Raw genomic sequence first — 24792 nt, forward strand, 5'->3', positions numbered from 1 at the left:
CCTAGATTTTAACCCCATATCCTGAGTCTAGAACATCCCTGTCAATATTCCTGGGCCCTGCCACCCACCCTGTGCTCCCCAGCACTGTTTGGGGTGCCCAGAGAAATCCTTGGGGTGAAGCCTCTGCTCCAAACCAGTTCTCCCAGTGCCTGCAGAGGGGATGGAGCTCCCCCATTAACCTGGCCATGGTGCCCCTGAGTGCAGGAGGAACAAGGAAGGTGTTTCCTCAGCCTCTCTTCATAAGAAAAATATTAAAATTATCAATATTAACCTGTTTTTTTTCTAATATACAAGTGCTGCACCCCTGCTCCTCAGGATATTTCTTGAGCCTTTGGATTCTTCTCGAAAGGGAGCAGGCCTGGAGTGGGGATTTGGGAAAAATCCTGCCCTGGGAGGGTGGGCAGGCCCTGGCACAGGGTGCCCAGAGAAGCCACGGCTGCCCCTGGATCCCTGGAATGCCCAAGGCCAGGTTGGATGAGGTTTGGAGAGATCTGGGATAGTGGAAGGTGTCCCTGTCATGGATATAGGATTGGATATTCTATGAGATCTCTCAGAGTGCCAGGAAAAATAATCTGACATCTCCTCCAGCAGCTGGGGATGGAGCTCAGCTGGTGCCAAGAGCCCCAGCAGGGATGGCAGTGAGCACCCTCAGCTCAGGGCCACAGGGCCAGCCCCAATCCCTGCTCTAAAGTCCAGCTCCAAACACACACAGACCTTTCCTTCAGGGAGCAAAAATCCTTTCGGTTTTCTGGGCTTTGCTTTTTTGAGGTTGAAATCCCAACATTTGGGTGCTGCTGTGTGGCAATTACAGTTTCCAAACCAGCAGTACATGGTGGCCTGACCCTGAGGGAGGAAAGTATTTTAGCTTTTGGTACAAAAATGAGGGTATTTATATATAAACACACACACAGAATGAGCTTTTTTTTTTTTTTTCTCCTTATTTTTTTTTTTTTAGAGCTGACCAGCAGAAAAATGTGAAACCATTTCCCTGCAGGTTTGGAAAAGCTTGTGCTGGTGGGGTTGTGGTGGTGGAGGGGGTTTAGGTTTTGTTTCAGATGAGATCCAGGATATCTTTCTTTCCTTTTTTTTTAAAAAGGTTTTACTCCCTCAAGAAAAAAAAAAAAAAAAAAAAGATTTACAAACAAAATAACAGCCTGTATCAACTCTCCAGAAGAGAGATGGTATGACAATATTAATCCAAACATCAAGCTATTTAATTCCCCAATAAAACATTGGAAAAAAAGGAGCCAACAGTATCTGCACTAACACTTTGCTACATATAAAATCTCCAGCTAATATGAAGCTTATGGTACCAACCTCTAAAACAGTTAAGATATATACACATAGGTTTTGTTTTTGTTTTGTTTGGGGGGGTATATTAACAAACAGAATATTACAAAATATTAAAGAAGGCAACTCTTCTGTCATTTGTTTCAGGGAGGGTGGGTGTGGATTTTTTGTTCCTGTTTTTCTTCACTTGAAGTTGGCGTAGTCTGAGAAGGCGTCGATGTATTCCTGCACCACCTTGTAGCAGAATTCGTACTGTTCCTGTGGGATTTCAGAGAGAACAGGCTCACAGCAGGAAGATCCACACCTCAGACAGCACCTGAGGCTTGGGCAGGTGTCCAGAGCAGGTCCCACCTCCCTGTGACCCCCAAACCCTTCCTGGGGTACTCATGGCCAAAGAAATTCTGCTTTCCCCTTCCTGCTCTGAGGTTCTGTTTGGATCCCAAAAGACTTTTCTCCTAAAACCCTGAGCAAACCCCTCTTGCAAGACCTCACCCAGCCCCAACTCTACCAATGTGCAGGGTTCCACAGCCACTCCAGGGCACTTCTCCAGGAGTTTCAGCTCATTCATGTATGGACTGTGGCTGAGGATGTGCCCAAGGAGGTTCCTACAACTTCTGTCAGTGCTTAGAAGGCACTTGGTGCCTTAACAAGAGGAAGGGGAGACAGCTCCTGGCCCACCCTCACAGAATCATGGATCCTAGAATGGTTTGGGTTGGAAGAAACCTTGAGGATGACCTTGCTCCAACCCCCTGCCATGGTCAGGGACACCTTCCACTGTCCCAGGTTGCTCCAAGCCCCATCCAACCTGGCCTTGGGCACTTCCAGGGATGATGAACCCACACCTTCCCTCACTCCCTCTTCCATGGAGAGCAAAAACCTTCCACCAAAGAGGTTTTTGCTCAACACTGAGCCCCCCAGCCCATCCTTGCTGAGGTTCTGGCAGGTCAGAAGGCACCTACCAGTGTCTGCACCATGTGTGGCCTCTGTAGTCTTAAACTCTTGACTGTCTGAAAGACATCGAGGATGGCCTCTGCCTTCACCCTCTCCAGGACAGTGCTCAGCGCACAGAAGGTGCCCGTTCTTCCTGCTCCAGCACTGGGAAAGAGAAACCAGGAGCTGAGGGAAAACCCCTGCTGCCTTTGCCCAGAGGACAATCCACCTGGGAAGCTCTGGAGAACTGGAGGAGCCAGCCCTGCCCCAGTGTCATATTTTCTGGAAAAATCCCTTTGGCCAGGATTTCTCTCCTGGGAAGCTGAGAAGCCTCAGAGAAAAAGGAAAACAATTATTATCTCATTTGCTTCTCCTGTGTTTTGCTGCTTTGGAATGTGGTTTGGAGATTGTTTACCCACAGGTGATTGTTTCATTGGTTTCATGTCAATTGTTTTTATTTAATGACCAATCATCATCCAGCTGTGTCAGGGCTCTAGAGAGAGTCATGAGTTTTTCATTATTATATTTTAGCCTTCTGTCTGTATCCTTTCTCTATTCTTTAGTATAGTTTTGTATAGCATTCTTTAATATAATATAGATGGTAAAATAATAAATTAACCTTCTGAGAACATGGGGTCAGATCCATCATTCCTCCCAACAACGGGGCACCCCGAAAATACCACACCCCAGCCTCTCCCATTTTATCCAGGACATAATTTGGGATTCTGACCATCTCCCAAGCTCCTGGTGGAGCAGATCCCTCAGAGGGGTGGCCCAGCTGCTCCAGCCAGGCTTTACCTGCAGTGCACAGTGATGGGGTGGTTGCCAGACTGCTGCTGCTGCTTCTGCACTGCTGCAATGATGTTGATCATCCCCTTCCCATCCCCGGGGATCCCAACCTCTGGCCAGCCATGGAAGTGAAACTGTCGGATCTGTCGGCTCTTGTTCTCCTGTGGGGAGGGCACAGCTCCAGGTCAGGCTGAGGGATCTGCACCCAGGAACCCTGGGGGGTTCAGGGCTTTGGGATAACAATCCCTGCTTGAGGAGAAGTGGCATTCCCAGGGCAAGGAGTAGGGGAAATGTGGGGAATGGGGAGCAGGAGGGAGATAAGTTTTAGTATAGCATAATATAGCATAATATAATGTCATATCAGATCATTTCATATCATATATCATAAAATAATAAATTAGCCTTCTAAGAACATGGAGTCAGATTCATCATTTCCTTCCTGCCATGGGGGACCCCAAAAATACCACAGGGATTCTTGGAAGAAGCAAGCAAAATCCTTGTAGGAAAGCTGCTTGTGGAGGAGTGGCATTCCCAGGGCAAGGAGTAAGGGAAGTGTGGGGAATGGGGAGCAGGAAGGAGGCTTGGTGGTGAGGGCAGCAGGAATGAGCAGCAGGACAGGGATACAGGGATAAAATCCCTTTGGGACAATGGGGAGCTGATGGAACAGCAGCAGGGGCTCCTGGCAGTGAAACCCAGGAGCAGGCAGAGGTCTCCAGGTGTCACAGACATATTTTCTGAAAAATCCTTTTGCTAGGATCTTTTCTCTTAAGAAACTGGGAAGCTTCTCCATATTTTGCTACTTTGGAATGTGATTTGGAGAACTGTTTACCCAGCATGTCCATTGTTTTTAATTAATGGCCAATGACAGCCAGCTGTGTCAGACTCTCTGAGTCTGTCACAAGATTTTATTACTCATTCTTTTCTAGCTTTCTGATGAAATCCTTTCTACTTCTTTAGTGTAGTTTTAGTATATAATATTCTTTTGATATAATATATATCATAAAATAATAAATCAGCCTTCTGGAACACAGAGTCAAGGTTCTCATCTCTTCCCTCGTCCTGGGGACCCTCAACCACCACCCACCACAGCCAGGGGGAGCAGCCAGGCTCTTACCCTGGTGTTGGTCACCAGCAGGTCCCTCACTGTGTAGCTCTCACACTCCTCCTCCTTCTTCAGCTCCACCGTGATGTCCCCGTAGGACACGGAGCCGTCGGACGGCCAGTACTGGGCACACTTCTCCTGAGGGGGCAGCACAGGAGGGTTGGGAAGGATGAAAGTTTTGTCAAGAAAGTCTCACAGATGTCTATGTTTAGCTGAAAGATTTTTGGATGTAGAATATGAAGAAGGAATAGAGATGGAAGCAAGTTTTGATATAAAAGAAAAGAATTGCTGAGCCAGTCTCACTGGATAACCAAGGAGGCAAAGGGTATTTTGTGTGAGTTACAAGGGGTTTTATGGCTTAGAGCAAAGGATAAACCCACCCCAAACAAGAAGAAGTTTTTACCAAGCAGAAAGAGAGCACAGGCAAACAAGGCAGCAAATGTTGCAAGTAGAAAAAATGTCTCAGAATTTTCTACTGCAAGAAAACTGAAAAACAACTTCTAGCTGAAACTGTAATGCACTAACTTATAGTGATTGGAGAACAGTGACATGAATATGGTAATTACAGTAGTTATGATGGGCTAGAGATAAAAGTTAAGGTATAGATTGGTTCTACTGTATGAAGATGCTCAGCAAAGGAAAGTCTATAATGCATTGTGACCAAAAGAAAAGTCTATAATGCATTGTAACCAAAACCAAAGGGTCTCCAGGCCTGCCTGCAGCTGGAGCTGACAGCTGTAGGCACAGGCTCTGTCACCCACCACCCTGGACTGCTGTAACTCTTGGATGTAATAAACTGCATTTTGGAGAACCCCTGGAGTCCCACATCTCTCATTTAGGCTCTTACAAAGGAGGCCACAGGGTGACAAACCCTCTATTCTTCCCATGGATTTGGAGAGAAGAATCTCCTGGCAGCTGCCCAACTTCAGGTGGTGTTGAGCTTTACTGGATCATGTGAAACTGCCCTTGTATAATCATTTAATGAATATGATAAATGATATGATTGTTAAATGTAATGATTGTTTGGTAATTGCATATGATTATTGTTGAATTGTACCTGTGGAAACCCAGGGCACTGGAAATATTTCCCTGTGTGCTCTGGGGTGCCCTGACCCCCAGGGCAGCATTGACTCTGACCCTCATTCATGGAGAAAGTTTCCCAGACTTCAAGATAGACTGGAACCCACAAAAGTGTGAAATAGATTATAGAGTAGTGCAGGTGTATCACTTGGTGAGAAATTGAGGTTTTGGGATTTTTAGTATGTTGTGGATGGAAGCAAGATGGAGGGCACAGGGTGTCATCCTGGGTTTCTGCTTCATGCTTCTTCTTCCTCCTTCTCCATGGGTTTGGGTGGCATTTTGTAATTGGGCAGAAAAGTCTGCATTGTGGGCTCTTGGGGATCAGTTATTGGGTTAAAAGGGAAAATAATCCAGGTGTCAGCTCTTAATTGGATAGTTTAGTCTTAAAAGACCTTGGAACAAGAGATTGTTGGGCATTTTGTGCCTTCTGATGAAAAGCTGCTGAACTCACAGTAGTGAGACTGTTTTACTGATAAGAAATAATAAACACTTGAGTCTGAACATGAGCTACCATCTCAAGGGCCTTCAATCCAGACCCAGAAAAAACAACAACTGGTACCCCCACAGTAACAAGAATCATGAGAAATGATCTTTGGGGGGTTTGATGGAGATTACAAGAATCCATGCTTGGATGAGATCAATGCATACAATAGAACAATATAAGTTTAATAATTAACATGTAGTTATATAATGATAAGGGTATAAAAGTGTTCACCCTGAACCCATGTTGGAGTCAGATTTGGGTCTGTACCCCTGACACCCAGAGCTCCTCAGTAAAAGCACCTGCATATAATCATTCTGTGATTGTGTGTTTCTGAATGCTAACAGTGGGATCCCACAGACCTCAGGAACTCCCAGAATCACAGCCTGGTTTGGGCTGGAAGGACCCTAAGGATCATCCCATTCCAAACTCCTGCTCTTCATCCATTTATCGATCTCCCTGCTGTTTAGTGCAGCTGATCCTGGGAGCTTACCTGGCCCCTCTCCTCCAGCTCTGTCAGCATCACTATGGAGCAGGATTTCCACTCCCAGATCATCCTCCAGAAGTCCTCTATCGTGTGCTGCAGCGGCCCTTGGCTGGCGATGTAGGAATCCTTCTGGCGATACCCCTGGAATTTGGGAGCAGGGTCAGTGCAACCAGCAGCAGGAACCTCTTGGACATGGCTGACCCACCAAGCTCAGCTCAATTTTGGGAGGATCACATCCCCTACACACACCCAGCTTGATCCATTTGGGTTTCCAGCACACCTAAGCAATATTGCAAGCTCTGAGTGCTGGAGCAGAGCTTTGCCTTAGCTCCAAGTACAACTTTTATTGGGGATTTGGCACCATCATATTTTCTGGAAAAATCCCTTTGCCAGGATTTCTTCTCCTGGGAAGCTGAGAAGCCTCAGAGGAAAAGTAAAACAATATTATCTTATTTGCTTCTCCTGTGTTTTGCTGCTTTGGAATGTGGTTGGAGATTGTTTATCCAACATGTGAATTGTTTTGACTTAATCGCCAATCACAGTCAGGCAGTGTCAGACTCTGAGGAGTCAGTCACGAGTTTTTATTATTATTTTGTTAAGCCTTCTGTAAGTATCCATTCTCTATTCTTTAGTATAGTTTTAGTATAACATTCTTTAATATAATCTAATATCATAAAATAATGAATTAGCCTTCTAAGAACATGGAGTCAGATTCATCATTTCCTTCCTGCCAGTGGGGACCCTGAAAATACCACGGGGATTTTTGGAAGAAGCAAGCACAACTAAACAGCACTGGATGATCTTTGAGGTCCCTTCCAAGCCAGACCATTCTATGATCTGTGAAAACCAGCAGGAAGGCTGGATGACTCTGGCTCTTCCACAGCCACAAAGAGTTTTTGTTTCCAAACCCCTGTGACTCCCCTGTGCCCTCCCTGCAGGCTGTGACTGCAGATGCTTCGTCATTTGGAGTTTGTCATTTAAGCAAAGTTCAGCAGAGGCAGGAAATTGAATCCTCAGCCCAAATTGCTTACGTGCCATGGAAATTTTCTGATCTGGATGCACAACAAGGCAGCTGCTCCTGGCTGCTCCCACAGCCACAGCAGGCACCCAGCAAAGGAGATTTCAGGGAGCAATTAATTAGGGATGTTAGAACTGGGAATAAACTGGTTTTAGTGGCAAAACCAGTGATTGCCTTTTTGGGGAAAAAAAAGAGTCCTGTGTCATTGGGAGAGGAAAACAGAAATTGGGCTGGAAAAGAGCAGGGTCTGTGCCTTGGCCAGCACTGGCATCACTGCATGGAGATCAATACTCATCTGAGATGTCTCCCTGGAGTCCACAGGATTGCTCAGCAGAGAAGGATGTGCAATCACTTATCTCCTCCTCAGAGTGAGGACAGCACTTAACCTCCCTGCCTCTCCTCCTGCCACCACCCAGACAGGTGTAATGGGATTGACCTGGCTCCTCTCCAAGGTTTTGGGATTGCGTATTGCTCCCTAAGCTAATCTGGTGGATGTTTTCTGACCAAATGGCCAGTGCTGTGTTATTTCCATGGATACATGGATCCTTTCTCCACAGCCATCAGCAGAGCCCAGAGGGGCAGAAATGAGCCCAGGATTTGGAGGCTCTGCTCAGGTTCCAGCTCTCCTCTCCCACAAGGAGCTGGATATACCTGGGGGTTTCTTGGAGAAAGAAACCAGCACCACCCAGTGACACAAAGCAAAGTCACATGGAGGGAGCTGTACAAAACCCATAAAAGGAATGTTTGGGATAAATTCTTCCCAAAGGAAGCAGCATGAGGTGGTTTCCATTGGGAGAAGATGGGAAGAAGACTGGAGAAGACTCACATCGATGAAGGAAGCGTTCACATAGTCTGTGTTCTCTTCCCCTCTCTTCACTGGAATGATTACTCGGTTGAACTCATCTGGAACAGAACAGAACCATCTGAGATTTGGGAGAACCTGCATGGCCTTCAGCTGGGGAGTCACCAAGCCCCAAGTGGGAGACAGAGATAAGGCAAGGGGAGCACAGTGCACCTGGCTGGGACAAGGACAGCCAGCTCCACCCTCTGCCATGGCCTGGTTTGGGGCAGAGGAAGGGGATGCTGAGCTCTCCAGGGAAAGGATCTGCTCAGCACTGGGACTCTTTCCCCTCTGAGGCAGAGCAGAAACCAGCAGAGAGGGTCATACAGGGCTGGTTGCCCATCTGTGTCCAGGGAAAGTTTGAGTATCTTCAGGCTGGATACTCCACAACATCCCTGAGCAACCTGTGTCAGCACCTCACAGGCAAAATGTGTTCCCTGATCTTCAGAGGGACCCTCCTGTGGTCAGTGTGTGACCACAGCCCCTTGTTCTGTCCCTGGCCACCCCTGGCAAGAGCCTGGCTCTGTCCTCTCTGCACCCTCCCTGCAGGTGTGCATGGACAGGGATGAGGCCCCTGGAGCCTTCTCCTGAGCAGTCCCAGCTCTCCCAGTCCCCTCCCTGGGCTGTCCCCAGTCTGTCCATGTCTCTCTTGTCCTGAGACCCAGTGCTCCAGGTGTGGCCTCCCCAGTGCTGAGCAGAGGGGCAGGATCCCCTCCCTGGACCTGCTGGAAGTTTTTGTCTCCCACAGCCCAGGCCAGCACTGTCCCTTTTGTCACAAGGGCACTTTGCTGGCTCAGGTTCAGGCTGCAGTCTGTCAGGACCCTCAGGTCCTTTCCTCCAAGCTGCTTTTCCACCCAGCTGGGTGACCCCAGTCCAGACTGGTACCTGGGCTTGTCCCTCCCCAGGGGCAGGGCTCTGCCCTTTTCCTTGAACATCACAAGGTCCCTGTTTGTCCCATTTCTCCAGCCCAATTCCTGTCCCCACACCCAGCAGACCTTGAGCCAAACAAGCCTTACATGGAATTATCTGAAGCACCCTGTTCTTCTTCATGTTGGCTGGCAAGTTGCCCGTTCTCATCTTGTCATTCTGGATTTTGATTGAAGTGAGCTTCTGCAGGGCAAGGAGCAAAGCAGAGGGGATTTTCAGAGCCCCCCCCAGTGCCAGGTGATCCCTGCACCATCCCAGCAGATCCACCAGGACAGGACAACAGCCACACTCACCTTGAACTCCTCCTCCAGCCCGTTGCTGCTGGTCCCTGGCACTTTGTTGTAGATCTTCTGGAGGTGGATCTCTAAGGAGGTCACCTCCAGCTCCGTGTCACCATACAGATAGTGCTCCAGAAGTGCTTGGTATATGAACACATACTGCATCTGCAGGGTTGCAGGGACAAGGAAGGAGTAAAAGCAAGTCTGAGTCTCTCTGAAATGCTCCTTCTTAAAATTGTTCTCACTGCTCATAACTACACCTCCCCCTCCCCCATACAAGTTACTTTCTGAGGGCAGGTGTTCCAGATTGCAAGGCAAGATGTATTCTGTTACCATCTGTATGGCAGCTGTCTTTTGTCAAGTGGGCAGTTTTCCTTATCTCTCTCTCTGAGTGATCTCAATCAATCCCCTGATAACAGCTATCGAATGTCACTGCATGGCTGATAAGAACTACAGCATCCCATTGGGAGATGTGAGCCCAGGGGGAGGAGCCAAGCATTCCTACCTGGATATGATCTGGACATTATCCTGGGACACCAGCACAGCTTCTCCACTGGATTTCCCAGAGGAACAGCAGCTGCCTCTTCCACTGCATCTTCACTGGAAGGCTGCACCCTTTTCTACAGGATCCCTGCTCCAGCAGAACCACACCTGACACTCCAGGAGGGCTGAGCCACAATTCCAATGGGACTGCTACCAACACCCTGACCAACAGGGTGTCAGGTTGAGTTCTGACTCTGTCAGTGTTGATTTAGTTCACTGCACTGCTTATTTTGTCCTTTCATTTTCTTCCCTATTAAAGAACTGTTATTTCCTGCTCCCATAATTTTTGTTGCCTGAGAGCCCCTTAATTTAAAATTTATATTGGAGGGGTGGGGGGTTTACATTTTCCATTTCAGGGGAGGCTCCTGCCTTCCTTAGCACACACCTGGCTTTCCAAACCAAGACAATCACCCAAAAAATGAGGGATGGCACAACCTTCACACAGGCTTTGAGTGGGTGAAGGGAATGAAGGAAATGCCTGTCCAGAGGGGCGGGGCAGGAGCAGCACACTCACATCTGTCTGTACCATCTGGCAGCGCTGGGCCCGGATGCGGCTGACGAAGCCGTAGACATCGACCTTCCTCTCCGTGTGCATCATGTCCAGCATGGCGTCGATGACGATGAACGTGCCCGTGCGTCCCACCCCGGCACTGCACAAGGGTTGGGACATTGGAAATTAGGAATTGTTCCCTGGGAGGCTGCTGAGCCCTGGCTCAGGGTGCCCAGAGCAGCTGTGGCTGCTCCTGGATCTCTGGCAGTGCCCAAGGCCAGATTGGACGGACTTGGAGCAACCTGGGGCAGTGGAAGGTGTCCCTGCCATGGCAGGGGGTGGCACTGGATGGGATTTAAGGTCTCTTCCCAAACCATTCCATCATTCTGTGGTCTCAAGCCTTGACTTTTCTCACTTTTACCCCGATTCCCTCTCTGGGCAGGGTTAGGTGGGATATTGGGAAGGAATTGTTCCCTTTGAGGGTGAGGAGCCCTGGCACAGGGTGCCCAGAGCAGCTGTGGCTGCCCCTGGATGCCTGGAAATGTCCAAGGCCAGGTTGGATGGGACTTGGAGCAGCCTGGGGTAGTGGGAGGTGTCCTTGCCCATGGTGGGAGTGGTGCTGGATTGTCTTCAATGAGACCAGCAGACATGAAATGAAGACAAAGCTCTTGGAATCAGCTGGGGAGTCACCAAACCCCAAATGGGAGACAGAGATAAGGCAAGGGGAGCACAGTGCACCTGGCTGGGACAAGGACAGCCAGCTCCACCCTCTGCCATGGCCTGGTTTGGGGCAGAGGAAGAGGATGCTGAGCTCTCCAGGGAAAGGACCTGCTCAGCACTGGGACCCCCTTCCCCTTGAGGCAGAGCAGAAACCAGCAGAGAGGGTCATACAGGGCTGGTTGCCCATCTGTGTCCTTTCTTCTTGCTTCCCAAGAAGAAAAAAAAATGAACATGGGATGGTGCAAACGTGACCATCTCCGCCTTTAACCATGGGGATTCTCCTTATTGCAATGTGGAGCCCCCTGTGGCTCCCTCAGGGTTGCTGCTGTGCCTGGAACCACTCCAGGTTAGGCCAATCTCCTTGGCCACTGCTCCAGGCAATCTGTCAGGTCAGTACTGCCTCCTCCCAAAGAGGGATGTTATCTTCTCATGCCAAGGGAGATGCCACCAGTGCTCACCTTGGCTCACTCAGCACCCAGCCAATCCAAATGACCCCTCCAGATGAGTTGTAACACCCTAAAATCACTGATTCCAAGAACTTCCTTCAATTCATGCATTTTTTTGCATGTCCCCATGAGGAACATCCCCGTTTAACATAGGAAATTTAAATAAAGATAATGAAAAAGACCTGACTGAAAAAAATTAAAAAATCCTTTTAAATAGGAGATGCTTTCCAGGACTCACCTGCAGTGCACCACTATGGCTCCTGCATACTGGGGATTGCAGGTCTTCACCTTCTTCAGGAATTTCAGCATCCCAATGGGGGTGAAGGGCACCCCAAAGTCAGGCCAGCTGGTGAAGTGGAACTGGGTCACCAGGCGCTGAGGCTTCTTGTTTGTGACATCTCCCACCTGCAGGGCAAAGGAGGACTCAGGTTAAGGAGAAACACTCAGGTTTCCCTTCTTCCCCCAAAATTAAGAGAGAGAGGGAGTTGCAGACCCAAGATGGAGCTTAAGCAGCATCCACAGCTGAAAGGGCATGGACTCAGGCTCTGGGACAGATCAGTCTCTAAAAACATGACATTTTAACCACCCAGCACCACATCCCACCACATCTGAGGGCTGTGAGATGCCAGCCTGTGGATCCAGCCTGGCAGCAGCTGCCATATTTCATCCCCAACAAGCTCAAACAGAAGCTGCTCCTCCATCCTTTCCCACTCCTCTGGCCAGATCATCCTCGGATTAAAGGCAGGGGAGGAAAACACACACAATTCAGGCCATTGGAGTGAAGAATGAGGCTCAGGAGGATCATCCTCAAAGTCCAGACAGGTTTACAGGCACCAACTCTTCCCTGCCTGCCTCCAAGAGAGGCAGGAAAACAAACAGAGTGACTAAAACACCCAGAGACTCCTTGGAGGACAAGGAAATGTGGTGACAGATGGGAAAGCAATCAAACCCAACACATACAGCGCTGGATTTTGTCTCAGCTGAGGGGATAAATCTGATTATTTTCAGGCATTAAGTGTCTGTGGGTGAGAGCAGGAACCAACACTGCTAACAGCAAGTGCTGGAGTACTTCAGGATGGAATTTCAGCCCTGGCATCCCTCATTTTCCCTGCTCTCAGCACAGCCATGTGGTACCACTGTGAACAGGCTTTTGGGAGGAATAAATTCTTAACAACTCTGCTTAAAAATGGGTGCTGGGGCTCATTTCATGCCAACTCTGCTCTCACAGAGCCTTGGAGGAGTTGAGCCAAGACCTTTGGGATGCCCAGTGTGGAGAAGGGAGGGATGGGGAGGTGACCCCTCTGGGCACCTGCTGGATGCAGAACTTGCGCACGGTGTAATCCACCAGCACGGTCACGTCCTCCACGGACACTCGGATGTTCCCGTAGGTCCAGCAGCCCTGATCTGGCCAGTACTGAGCACATTTACACTGGGAGGAGAAAAAACAGGTGCAGGTGAGCTCTGGACACCCTCACAAGGCTGGGAATAGCTCCAGGACATGCCCATAGGGTCAAATCCCAGCCTGTGAAACCTCCTGGCACAGACCTCTTTCCTCTCCTTCAGGTTGGTCACCATGACAATTGTTGCTGTGTTTTGCTCCCAAATCATCCTCCAAAAATCGTTCACTGTTTCTTCCTTTGGTCCTGAGGGGAAGAAAAACCAAAAAAGTCCTCTTTGGGATCAACCTCTTACAATTTGGGGCCAAAACTCAGTGTGTGAGGTCACACGTCAGGGATGATCCAACACATTTTTTGCCAATAGGTCACTGGAGGTGCTGTGGTGTCTGGGTATGCCTGATCCAAGGAATAATCCTATCATACAATACCTGGAATATTTGGATTTGTTTTATGGTCAGGAATTCCATATTTAGCTCAAGAAAGGGACAACAGGCAAACAGAGTCTGGGACTTGCCCAAGGTCACCCAGGGGAATTGTGGCTGTCCCAGAGTCCTGCCCTGGGATTTTGGGTTTTAGCCATGGGATCCCATTTCAGTGTGGCACAGGAAGAGTTCCCTGCTGCCTGCCAGACACGAAGCTAACTCAGCCTACACTGCCTTGCCAAGCCTGAGGCTCAGGGTGAGCCAAGAGAACAGCAGAGCCAAAGCTTAACCTGAGCCTGGAAGTGCTGAGGGACCTGATCCAGCCTCCTTCTCCAGCCAGAGCCAGGGAAACTGGCCAGGAATGCCCTGACCCACTGGCAAGTCCAGAGAGGAAACACAAAGCACTCCCATGGGCAGCTAACATCCTGTTGCTGACATGATCCCCACCCTGTGAGTGGGAATTTTGGTTTTAGGGATGTGTTTGGATTTCTGAAGATCATGAGGATGTTTCTCTCTATCCCATCCCTGGGAGTGTTCAAGGGAGCTTGGAGCAACCTGGGATAGTGGGAGGTGTCCCTGTCCATGGCAGTGGGGTGGAATGAGATGAGCTTTGAGGTCCTTTCCAGCCCAAACCATTCCCTGATTCTGTGATTTGGGAGATTTAATTAAGCAGCTCCCTGGCAGAATTTCCAGAGCTCACAACACCCTCCAGCAATGGGACTGCACAGGAAGGACTTCTCTCTGTCCATCAAGACATCCAGCACTGCTCTTTGACTGGGAAGATAATTTTGGGAGCAATCTGTGGGGCAGCCAGGCCTCCTTTTGACCAGGGGAGCTCTGCAAGATGCTGTGCTGTGGGTAGAGGGGCACAGCTCCACTGAGCAGAGGGACCCAGCCCAGCTGCCCCCAACAGAGCAATGGGAATAGTCAAGAATTTACCTTGTGCAGCAATGAATTTGTTTTTCTCTTGGTACCCCTGCAAGAGAAGAAGAAAAAAAGAAGAAAAAATAATATTTCTCTAACACAAGAGCCATGAAATGCATTTACTTCAGGAACAAACAGAGCTGGCATCTGCTCTGCTGCTCATTCTCCCTTATGCAGAGAAGGGGCTGCAGCCTCTGAGGGGGGAATCAGCTCCAAAGATGGGCTGAAATCATTGAAAATCCTTATGCAAAGGGTTGTTTTCCCACAGGAACTCTCCCCATGCTCCCATAATGCAGGAATGACCCCACTTGTTGGCACAAGGCACTAATGAAGTGGTATCTGACAGCCCTTCCACTGCAGTCAGACCCTGCATCCAGAGCATCATGTGAAAATTCAGCATTGATCCTTGGAAAAGAGGGGCTGTAGAACTCATAGGGACTGGTTTTGTGTATTTCATTTACTGGGGAGGAAAAAGCTCTTTTGAGTTTTGCTTTGCCTGCATCTCTCACATGACCCTTCCAGCTGATTGGAGCCACATGGTGACAACCACAAAGGACCCATCTCCTCCCAGGGGCACAGCAGGGCAATGCTGCTTCCATTTCAGCTGGATTCCTTGATTTCTTCTCCATCCCCTTCCCACACCCAGCCCTGGGAAGCACTGATGATCAACTGGCCACACTCTTCAAGGATTTCAAACCATGCAGATGTGGCACTGGGGGCTCAGTGGTGGCCTGGCAGTGCTGGGGGAATGCTTGGACTTGTGGCTCTTAGAGTGCTTTTCCAACCTCAAAGATTCTACGATTTTTCTGCTGTTTGTTGATCAGAAATGCCCAGCTCCAGCAGGAGTGGTTGCCCAGCTCTCTCCAAAGCCTGCCTGGTTTTGCTCCTGGCAGGGATCTCCCCTTCACACCCCCAAACTCACATTGATGAAGGAGGCGTTGATGTAGTCGGAGTCAGGGACCCCTTCCACAGGAGTCAGGTGAACCCTGGAATGATCATCTGGAGGGAAATTAAAACTCTGCATTAAAGATCACCCCCTCCACTCTGCTGCCACTTGGCCTAGTGAGAATCCAGGTGTTGGAGTGGAGCCCACACTCCTGGCTCTACTGCAAAAACACCTTTATGCCCCCAAATTCCTCCTGCTCAAACCCAGAGGGGTCCTAGATCTTGTCCAAGGTAGTTTTTTTCCTACATAGTGCATATTTGAGGACACCCCAAACCAGCCCACTGCCCAATGCCACCAGGCAAGAGTTGTCCCTTCTGGCATTTCCCATTCCTTTCACTCTCCATGGCCTCCTGGCTCCATGGAGCTTCTCCTCCCAGGTATCCAAAGCTAAAGCAGACTCAGCCACCCAGCTGGGAGGTGAAATGCCCTCATCTGTGCCCTTGCCCATCCCAAAACCAGGAATGGGGAGCCCTGGCAGGAGCCCCTGAGTGTTTCCCCCCCCATCCAAGCAGCTCTGACACGTACAGGGCAAAATGTTCACATATCTGTTCTTCTCCTTGTTCTCCTCCTTGGAAGCAGCTTCACACGTGGCCTGTATGGGACACGCTGGGAGAGCCTGAAATGGCAGGAAAAAAAGGGTTTTCCATGAGTTTTCATGGCACAGCAGGAAAAATATGCTGGAAAATCTGGAAAATCTGCCACATCTGAGCATCCTGCCCCTCTGGATGTGTCCCCACCACCCACACCCCTCACCTCCACCCCAGCAGCAATGCTCCAAGTGACCATTTAAATAGCTGGACTGGGCCAGAGAGAGCCAATCCCTCTGGAAAGAGATCTGGAATCTCCTGATCCATGGACACGAGGTGGCAGCAAAGCCTCCAGCTCTGAACCCACCCGGCAGCACCAACGAGCTCATTCCTGATTCCTGTCCACAGAGGCTCCAGTGAGATTCCTTCATTAACAGTGCTGCTAATTGTGACCTGATTAAGCCCCCAACACCCCAGCCCACCCAGTGATGGCAGGAGCAGCCCCAGGGAGCCTTTGGTGAGGGGGGAGGGCTGGGGTGACAGGGAACACTGTCCCTGGGTTTCCCAGTCGAGCACAGGAGCTGCTTCCCCAGCACTGTTATTCCACATCCTCTTTGAACAGCAAAGAATGTTCTGGAGGTATCCACCATCCCTTCCTCCAGCTGACAGGATGGCAGGAAGTGTCCAGGGCAATCAGGTATTTATAACCCTAAAATCCCCCTCCCTGGGCATTCATTGCACCTATTTGGTTTCATCATAGCACGACCAGGAAAGGGATCAAGTTTTGTAGCAGCTGGACAAAGCGCAGTGGCTTTTTTTTTATCTTCTCCTCGTTCTTATGGTGCCATATCATGGCTTGGACCTGGGCTGGGAGCACAGATGTGATGAGGAGCAGCTGAGGGAGCTGGGCAGGGGCTCAGCCTGGAGCAAAGGAGGCTCAGGGGGGCCCTTGTGGCTCTGCACAGCTCCTGACAGGAGGGGACAGCCAGGGGGGATTGGGCTCTGCTCCCAGGGAACAGGGACAGGAGGAGAGAAAACAATCTTAAGTTGTGCAAGGGGAGGTTTAGATTGGATATTTAGGAAAATATTTTCACAGAAGGAGTTGTCAAGTCCCAGGACCAGCCCCAGCAGTGGTAGAGTCACCATCCTTGAAAGTGTTAAAGAAGCCAAAAGCGTGGATGTGGCACTGATGTGGCACTTGGGGACATGGTTTAGTGGTGGTCTTGGCAGTGCTGAGTTAATGGTTGGACTTGAGAATCTTAGAGGGAGATTATCAGTTGGGAAAAGAGATAATATTTTCCAACCTTAATGAACCTACCTCCTATTCTATTCTATTCTATTCTATTCTATTCTATTCTATTCTATTCTATTCTATTCTATTCTATTCTATTCTATTCTATTCTATTCTATTCCATTCCATTCCATTCCATTCCATTCCATTTGTATTGACAAGCCAAAACACATCCATTGTCACAAGCTGCAAGGCCCAGCAATGTCAAGAAGGGGTTGTGGCCATCCCTGAAGAAATGCTCTGGGCTTGGGGGACGAGCACAATGCCTGAACTCCTCACAGCTGAAGGCCAGCCTTTGTCCCACACACTGTCACCATTGTGTTTCAGGGTTAACAGCTCACTGAAATAAGAGGGCTCATTCCTGTTTCTCTGTCAAAGCTTTCTTTTGGTTGATTGTGGATTTAAGGCCATGAGGACTGGGAGGTGGGGGGCAGAGCTTGGGAGGCAACCAACAAGCAGGGGAGCTCTGGAAGACCTCAAGACATCCAGGATCATTCCTGAACCCAGGAAAATGTAACTCTGAAGAGCTGTTTGCTAGAAACCCTCTGCTTTCTGCAGTGAGCATGAGGATGAAGAGTTTGTCACAGATTCAAGGACAGAATCAGCCCTTCCACTGCTCAGCCTTTAAGAAACCCTCTGTCCTAGATTGCAAGGCAATGTGTATTCTCCTGCCATCTGTCAGAGGTGGGGCAGTTCTCTGCTGTTCATTGGGCAGTTTTCTTTATCTCTTCCACAACCAATCCTCCCTCCAGGAGATCTCTGCTGTTCATGGGCCATTCATTATTAATTCTCTTCTGTCCATGGCCAGTGAGTGTCCCTGCAGGGCTGATCCAATTCCATCATCCCATGGGGAGATGCTCTGCCCAGGGGAGGAGCCAAGCATTCCTACCTGGATCCAATCTGAGCTTTGGGACAGCACAGCAGCCTTTGCCCAGTGCATTGCCAGAGGAGCAGCTTCTGCTGCCCTGCATGGCCAGAGGGAGCCCAGGCCCATCTCCAGCAGCCCTGGAGCTGCAGAGGAAAACTCCCCCCTTGTGCAGGATCCCTGCTCCAGCAGAGCCACAGCTGGCACTGCAGGAGGGCTGAGCCCCCATGGGATGGGGCTGTGCCACCCCCTGACACACAGGGGGACAGGGCCTGCTCTGACTCTGGCAGTGTTGTTTTGTATCACTGCATTTTTATTTTATTTTCATTTTCTTCCCTATTAAAGAACTGTTATTCCTGCTCCCATCTCTTTGCCTGAGAGCCCCTTAATTTCAAAATTATATCAATCAGAGGGAGGGGGTTCACATTCTCCATTTCAGGGGGGCTCCTGCCTTCCTTAGCAGACACCTGGCTTTCCAAACCAAGACAGAGTCCCAGGGGATTTGGGCTGGAAGAGACCTCAAAGATCACCTCATTCCACCCCCCTCCATGGGCAGGGAGACTGCAGGAAGGTTTCTCCCAGGCTGGAGTCTGGAGAGGAGCAGCAGGGCAGCCCAAGCACCCCCACAGTGCAGCAGAGCTCACTGAAGACAGCCAGAACAACGTGTCTCACTCAGACCTGCTCCAGGACAGACACCCTGAGCCTGCCCTCTGTGCTTCCTGCTCCCATCTCTTTGCCTGAGAGTGTAGGAAAGGCATTTTGTGCTATTCTTGTGAGCCAGCAAAGGCTTCCTAAAGATAAGGAAAGCCCCATATCTCTCTTTAGGAAGACACTAAGGCTATCCCCATGACAATGTGATGGAAGAGAGAAAGTTAAAAGATATGGGGTTTCACTGACTCACAGAATGACGTGGCTCCTTGTTCATCTATTGAGAACTTTGTTTCTTTCTTATGACCAATGGGCAGTGAACATGTCTATGAAATAAATGTAAACATCTTGAAAAACCATAAAGGCAACATGTTGCTATAATCAGTCTCTCTTAGGCACCCTTCTGATGGAGCCTTGGTGCTTCGTGCTGTCGCGCTCTACAGCGACATCAGAGCCCCTTAATTTCAAAATCACAACAATTGGGAGGGAGCGGGCTTACGTTTCCCATTTCAGGGGGGCTTCCTGCCTTCCTTAGCACACACCTGTCCTTCCAAACCAAGAAGCAGACCCTAAAGTCAGCCCTGAGGGCAGCAGCAGGGGCACTCACGTTGAACTCCTCCCTGAAGAGCTTGTTGTCATCGGCCATGCGGCGATTGATCTCCTCCTCCAGCTTGTCCACGGGCAGGGGAGGGTACTTGCGGTTGGTGCTGGGCGAGCGGGCCAGCAGGGGCATGCTCTGGGGTTCTGCAAGGACACCCGGGTGTTACAGATGGATAATGGATGGATAGTAACATTAGAGTAACTAAAATGCATAGATAGTAACATTATAGTAACTGTAATGGATGGATAGCAATGTTATAAAAACTATAATGGATGGATAGTAACATTATAGTAACTATCATGGATGGATAGTAACATTATAGTAATTGTAATGGATGGATAGTAATGTTATAATAACTATAATGGATGGATAGTAACATTATAGTAACTATCATGGATGGATAATGCTATAGTAACAAGATGACCCTGGAGGTGGGGAGAAATGATGAGGAGGACTCCATCTTATCAGAAGGCTAATTAATTACTTTATTATACTATTTTATTCTATATTATATTACATTACATCTAAACTGAATCTGCCAAGCACTCCAGTGCACAACATCTTGTGACTGTCCTGACAGTCCCAACACACACACACACCTGGATTCAATTGCTCAGTGAATCAAAACACTCACACCAGAATCCAATTATCAATTCCCTTCAGGTACACAATCTTCCACCATGCATTCCACTTCTGAACAACACAGGAGCAGGAAATGACATAATAATTGTTTTTCCTTTCTCTGAGGTTTCAGAGAATGTGAAACCCAGAAATATTCTTGGGAAGAATTGGGCCTTGCTTTTCTCTGTGAAGGGAAACGTGGCAACAATTGGCTCTCACAATTAAGGGGTGACTTTGTGTGAATATTAAGAAAAGCTTTAGGGATGTATGGTTATGTTATTGTGGTTTAGATTGTGTCCTCTGCTCTCCCCACAGCTCCCTTTCCCCCCTGTACTGTTGCCATCAGACAGCCTGGGCTGTCCAGGACAGGTACAAAGGAGCTGCACAGGTGTCCCTGGCATGGGGCAGGTGGGAATGGAAAAGCTTGGGGGTGCTGAGGGGCTGAGCCATGGCAACACCTGAGCTCCAATCCAGCCACAGGAAAGCAGCTTCCACTGATAAATGGCACAGAAGAGCTGACTGACAGACTTTGGGAGGGGCCAGGGCTGGCTGATGCAGCCCCCAGGGGTATAAAAGACTGAGCATCCATCTTGAAGATGAACTGTCCATGTAGTACCCATGAGGGGCTGTGAATTTTTCCTTATGTAGTCCTTGGTTGTATTTTTGTCAAGGTTTAATAAACCTTTTTAAATTTTTAAAGTGAGCAGTTGTCTCTCACACAGGGGTCACAGGTGCCACCAGCTGTGCCCCATGGCCAGCACTGCCCAGCCAAGCCCAGGGGAGCACAGGGACCCTGCATGTGCCACTTTTGGGGTTGTCCTTGTGTCTGCAGAGAGTGGTTTGGGTTGGAGGGGATGTTAAAGAGCATCTTGGTCCAAATGGCTTCCACCAGACCAGGCTGCTCTGAGCACAGTGACACCTGGCTTGTGGCAGCACTGGGGTGGCAGCAGGGGCAGGGCAGTGCCTGTCCCCTGTGCTGGCACTGCTGGGGCACCTCCAGTGCTGGGGGCACTTCTGGGCTTCTCACAAAAAGATCTCGGGCAGCTGGAGGGTGTCCAGAAAAGGGAATGGAGCTGGGGAAGGGGCTGGGACACCAGGAGCAGCTGAGGGAGCTGGGCAGGGGCTCAGCCTGGAGCAAAGGAGGCTCAGGGGGGCCCTTGTGGCTCTGCACAGCTCCTGACAGGAGGGGACAGCCGGGGGGGTCGGGCTCTGCTCCAGGGAACAGGGACAGGAGCAGAGGGAACGGCCTCAGGATGGGCCAGGGGAGGTTCAGGGTGGATATTTGGGGAAATTCCATCATGGAAAGGGTGTCCAGCCCTGGCACAGCTGCCTGGGGCACTGTTGGGAGTCCCCATCCCTTGAGGGCTACAAAAGCCCTGTGGATGTGGCACTCGGGGACATGGTCAGTGGTGGCCTTGGCAGTGCTGCTGGATTGGATGATCTTAAAGGACTTTTCCAATCCCCAAAAATCAGTGATCCTATGGTGATTAACACTCTGGGATCTACACTCTCCCAGAGGCAGGACAGGGCACTGAGGACAAATCAATGCAGGGCTTGGAGACCACCTGGCTTTGAATTCCAACTTCTCCCTCTCTCCCATGGAAAGTCTGGCACCAGCACTGTGAAACAATTCCCAGGAGGGCACAGCAGGGGCAGCTGCTGCTTGTGCTGCTCAGCAGAGCCCAGAAAGGCCATGTGAGGGTTACAGCAACACAGCTGAGCGTTTATGAAGTTCACACCTCCGTTTACAGTGAGCTAAGATGGCAGGGAAGGTCTTAGCAGCCAACATAAAATAAAAAAGGTGCTGAATTCCAGTTAGTGCTTCTCAGAAGGTGTTTGGTTTATGTGGAAGGAGTGCTGAAAAAGCATCTGAACTGAGTTTAAGAGGCCTCCTCAGATCTTAATCAGTGCCTACACATGGATGGAGATGCCCAACTTCAGACCCTCAATGTCAGCTCTGGCTCACAGCTCAGTGGCAGAAGAATTTAGACATTATACAAGGCTTTAAAATGCATCTGTGCATGTTTAGGAGGTACATAAATGTTTTTATAATGAAAATAAATGCATTCCCTTTTATCTCCTGGAAGTGTTAGTTTGGAGTCCACAGTTAGTGTGAAGTTCTGAGTTTTAATCAGAGACCATACTAATCAGAAAGAGCAGAAAAAATGTTTAATTATTCCCCAAAGATGTGGGTTTTTTTCAAAAAAGGTTCTCATTTGAGCCAAATAAACACTGTGAAAACTCAAGAGGAATGTGAGTAGTGATTTTGGAAGTGATCACCCATTTTAATATCAACCACTTGAGGGCAAACATCGAATCAGTGGAACGAAAGCTGGGAAATAAACCTTCATTCTGTGAAAGTCTGCCAAAACCACAGAAAACATGGAACAAAGGAGGTCAGGAAACAACAACAAAATAGGAATTAAAAAATACTTGCCTACAAAAATAAGAGGTGGGGGAGAGCCTGTGTGGCAGCAGGTGGACTCACCTGTGTCGTCTGTCCGGCCGTTGGACAGACGGAAGGAGTTGGAGTGGCTCCCTGCCTGCTTGTATTTCTTGAACCTGCCAAGGAGAATTGGGGTGGAAAAGTCAGTAAATATCCAGCAGGAAGCCCAGGTCCCCTCCCAGATGAGACCTAAGTAAGAATGAATATTGACAAAAGGAGTAGGACACTAAAAGGTAGCAAAATTCTGAAATTCTCAAAAAAGGAAGTTATTGGTTCAGATTTTACCTATTTTCTACTTTGATCTAACAGCAGAAAAATAAAAAGAGCAGAAAAAACTTCTGGAAGTAGCAGTATCTCACTTCTTCCTTATGATGGAAGAAAACTCTTTTCTATAGTTTGCTCAAAGGATATATGCAAACCAGGTTTAATCCAGCTGCCTGTTACTGTGTGAAGAAGAACAACAATGATGTGGAGAAGGCCACACAGGAATAAAGGATGATTTTGATAACAACACACTGACTCAACTTACTACAGGTGAGAACCCATGAATATAATCACAACCATCTAGAAGCACCCAAAGAGCTTTCCCTTTTTTTGCCACACTTTCTCAAGGCTTCATGGATGAGCTGGCGGCTCCAGGAGGCTGCAGGAGCTCTGAAATCCTGCTGTGAGCAGAGCTTTTCACTGAGCACATCTGGAACAGCTGCAGGAGCCCAGAGAGAGCTTTAAGGGTGCTCTTTGCAGAGGACACCCCAAGGAGTCCCTGCTCCCTGGGCTGACCCAGCAGAGCACACACAAAGCCCAGGTTGATCTGTCCTGCAGCAAATCCCTGCTCCATGTGCTGTTAACTTGGAGCAGCTGCTCATGCTCATTTTGCCTGAAATTTGGAGTTTTGCTGAATCATTGGGCAGTGAACACAAACCCTTTCTGTCAGGGCTGGAAGCCAGGTGGGAAGGACTCAAACTCTGCTGCTGCTGAACTCCTGAGGCAAAACTCTCCTCAGGTTCACTGCTGTGAGGGCAGGCCTGGAGCCAGGAGACAGAGGGGAGTTTTCCACTGCTAAGGAAATTGTTTTTTCTTTTTTTTTTTAAGACTTACTTAATCACCAAACTGGTGAGTAAATTAAAATGTTTACTGCAGGTGAATAAAGACATTCTTAGTTATGCTTTCAGGAGCTGGAAATGCTTCATTTTGAGCAGGGCAGATGCCTGGATTCTAAAAAATGGACCTAAGAAGGTTTTATTGTGCTGTAATTTCAATTACAGCATCACCTAACACTCCTCACAAAGCTCCTGCAATTCACAGGAGTGAAAGGTGCACAGGGACCATGTGAGGTTTAGTACCCAAAACAGTTTGGATGTTGGATCCTGCTTGCTATCAAAATGGGAATCAAGGAATTACACATTGAAAGGACTTTGTGTTCAGCCTCCCTGGATTACTCAATCCATCATTTGCAGCCTCACAAGGAAACTTCACCTGCTTTTCCCAACACTGACAGGGCTTCAGTTCAATCCACCCTGCTAAAAGTGACATTTTGAAAGGCAGAACAGGAATCCCCCACAGGAGGAGCAGCTTTGCAGAGAAAGGAACGAGCATCATTCACCAGATAACCCCAAACATCATTTTCATTCATTGTCCTTACAGGTTTCTTTTCAAAGCACCAGCTGTGTCAGCCTTTAGCTTGGGAGACAGCACAAAAGGCTCATTCCTGTTCATTCAGGAATTGTTTCTGTCAAACAAGGCAACCCAGCATTAAAGCAGCTCTTACCTCAACATGTACAGAACAATAATAATAAATACTATGACTAGGAGGGAGGACAGGGCCACCATCACAGCTATAATGGGAGTCTCATCTGCAAGAGGAAGAGAAAGGTGTGGTTATGGACATTGGAAAACATCCAGAGCCATCATTTAACAATTTCTGCTTGAAGAACAATTCTGATGATGGTATTAGTAATAAAAACATAATAAATAATAAATAGTATTAAGTGATGTTGCAATTTTCCAGCCTGAGAGTGAAAACAAAAAAGGATGAGTGAGCAGCATGTGCCTCAGACACTCCCAGGTCAGATTAAAACCTGAAACCACCACTCAGAGCACCTCAATCTTCTCCAAGAGTTGGTCACTGTGAAATTGTGACCTTGCAGATGAAAACAGTGATGGAGAGAGTTGGGACTGGGTTTTTTGGGATTCCTTCTGCACAGCTGAATGTGCACGTGGTGGCCCAGCAGCCACCAGCAAAAATTTCCTCTGTCAGCTGGAAATCTCCAAAAAAGAAAAAAAATCTACAAAATTTTCCTGCCTGAGACTTAAGGGTCTAAGAGAAGTTCCTACCAGGCCCATGAGATTGGTGTAAGGAATGTTTGGTATGTGATAAGAAACTTTATATTAAAATGGGAGAAAACTGTGACCTAAGATCCCACAGCCACATTTGAAACACCACCACGATTTTGCTTCCAGTTCTTTGTCAAACAGGACAAGAGGACAAAGCTTCCTGCTGCCCCTGGGATCTGAACAGCTCCAAGGATGAGGTTTGGTGTGGACCAGGCTGCCCAGAGCAGCTGTGGCTGCCCCTGGATCCCTGGGAGTGTCCAAGGCCAGGTTGGACGGGGCTTGGAGCAGCCTGGGATAGTGGGAGGTGTCTGGGATAGAACTGGATGAGTTTTAAGATCCTTTCCAACT

The 24792-nt window shown here is 48.8% G+C and overlaps 1 protein-coding gene across 3 annotated transcripts in view; it reads right to left on the minus strand.

Annotated features, from left to right (window-relative positions):
- Nucleotides 1–1192: 1192 nt before the first annotated feature.
- Nucleotides 1193–24792, minus strand: part of PTPRA (protein tyrosine phosphatase receptor type A) — a 125980-nt gene continuing 102380 nt past the window's right edge. For all 3 annotated transcript variants that reach the window (XM_071447179.1, XM_071447178.1, XM_071447180.1), the window contains 18 exons: nucleotides 23879–23963; nucleotides 22153–22226; nucleotides 19050–19186; nucleotides 15637–15727; nucleotides 15088–15164; nucleotides 14181–14217; nucleotides 12968–13065; nucleotides 12732–12851; nucleotides 11661–11827; nucleotides 10281–10416; nucleotides 9239–9388; nucleotides 9035–9128; nucleotides 8004–8080; nucleotides 6166–6300; nucleotides 4124–4249; nucleotides 3019–3170; nucleotides 2250–2385; nucleotides 1193–1548 (listed from right to left, as the gene is read on the minus strand). In XM_071447179.1, the coding sequence (XP_071303280.1) occupies nucleotides 1474–1548; nucleotides 2250–2385; nucleotides 3019–3170; nucleotides 4124–4249; nucleotides 6166–6300; nucleotides 8004–8080; nucleotides 9035–9128; nucleotides 9239–9388; nucleotides 10281–10416; nucleotides 11661–11827; nucleotides 12732–12851; nucleotides 12968–13065; nucleotides 14181–14217; nucleotides 15088–15164; nucleotides 15637–15727; nucleotides 19050–19186; nucleotides 22153–22226; nucleotides 23879–23963 (1967 nt within the window). In that variant the 3' untranslated portion in view covers nucleotides 1193–1473. The remainder of the gene's footprint in view (nucleotides 1549–2249; nucleotides 2386–3018; nucleotides 3171–4123; nucleotides 4250–6165; nucleotides 6301–8003; nucleotides 8081–9034; nucleotides 9129–9238; nucleotides 9389–10280; nucleotides 10417–11660; nucleotides 11828–12731; nucleotides 12852–12967; nucleotides 13066–14180; nucleotides 14218–15087; nucleotides 15165–15636; nucleotides 15728–19049; nucleotides 19187–22152; nucleotides 22227–23878; nucleotides 23964–24792) is intronic.

The sequence above is a fragment of the Agelaius tricolor genome, unplaced genomic scaffold (genome assembly GCF_023055355.1).
Source record: "Agelaius tricolor isolate 1412-34295 unplaced genomic scaffold, bAgeTri1.0.p SCAF_24, whole genome shotgun sequence".
Taxonomy (NCBI): domain Eukaryota; kingdom Metazoa; phylum Chordata; class Aves; order Passeriformes; family Icteridae; genus Agelaius; species Agelaius tricolor.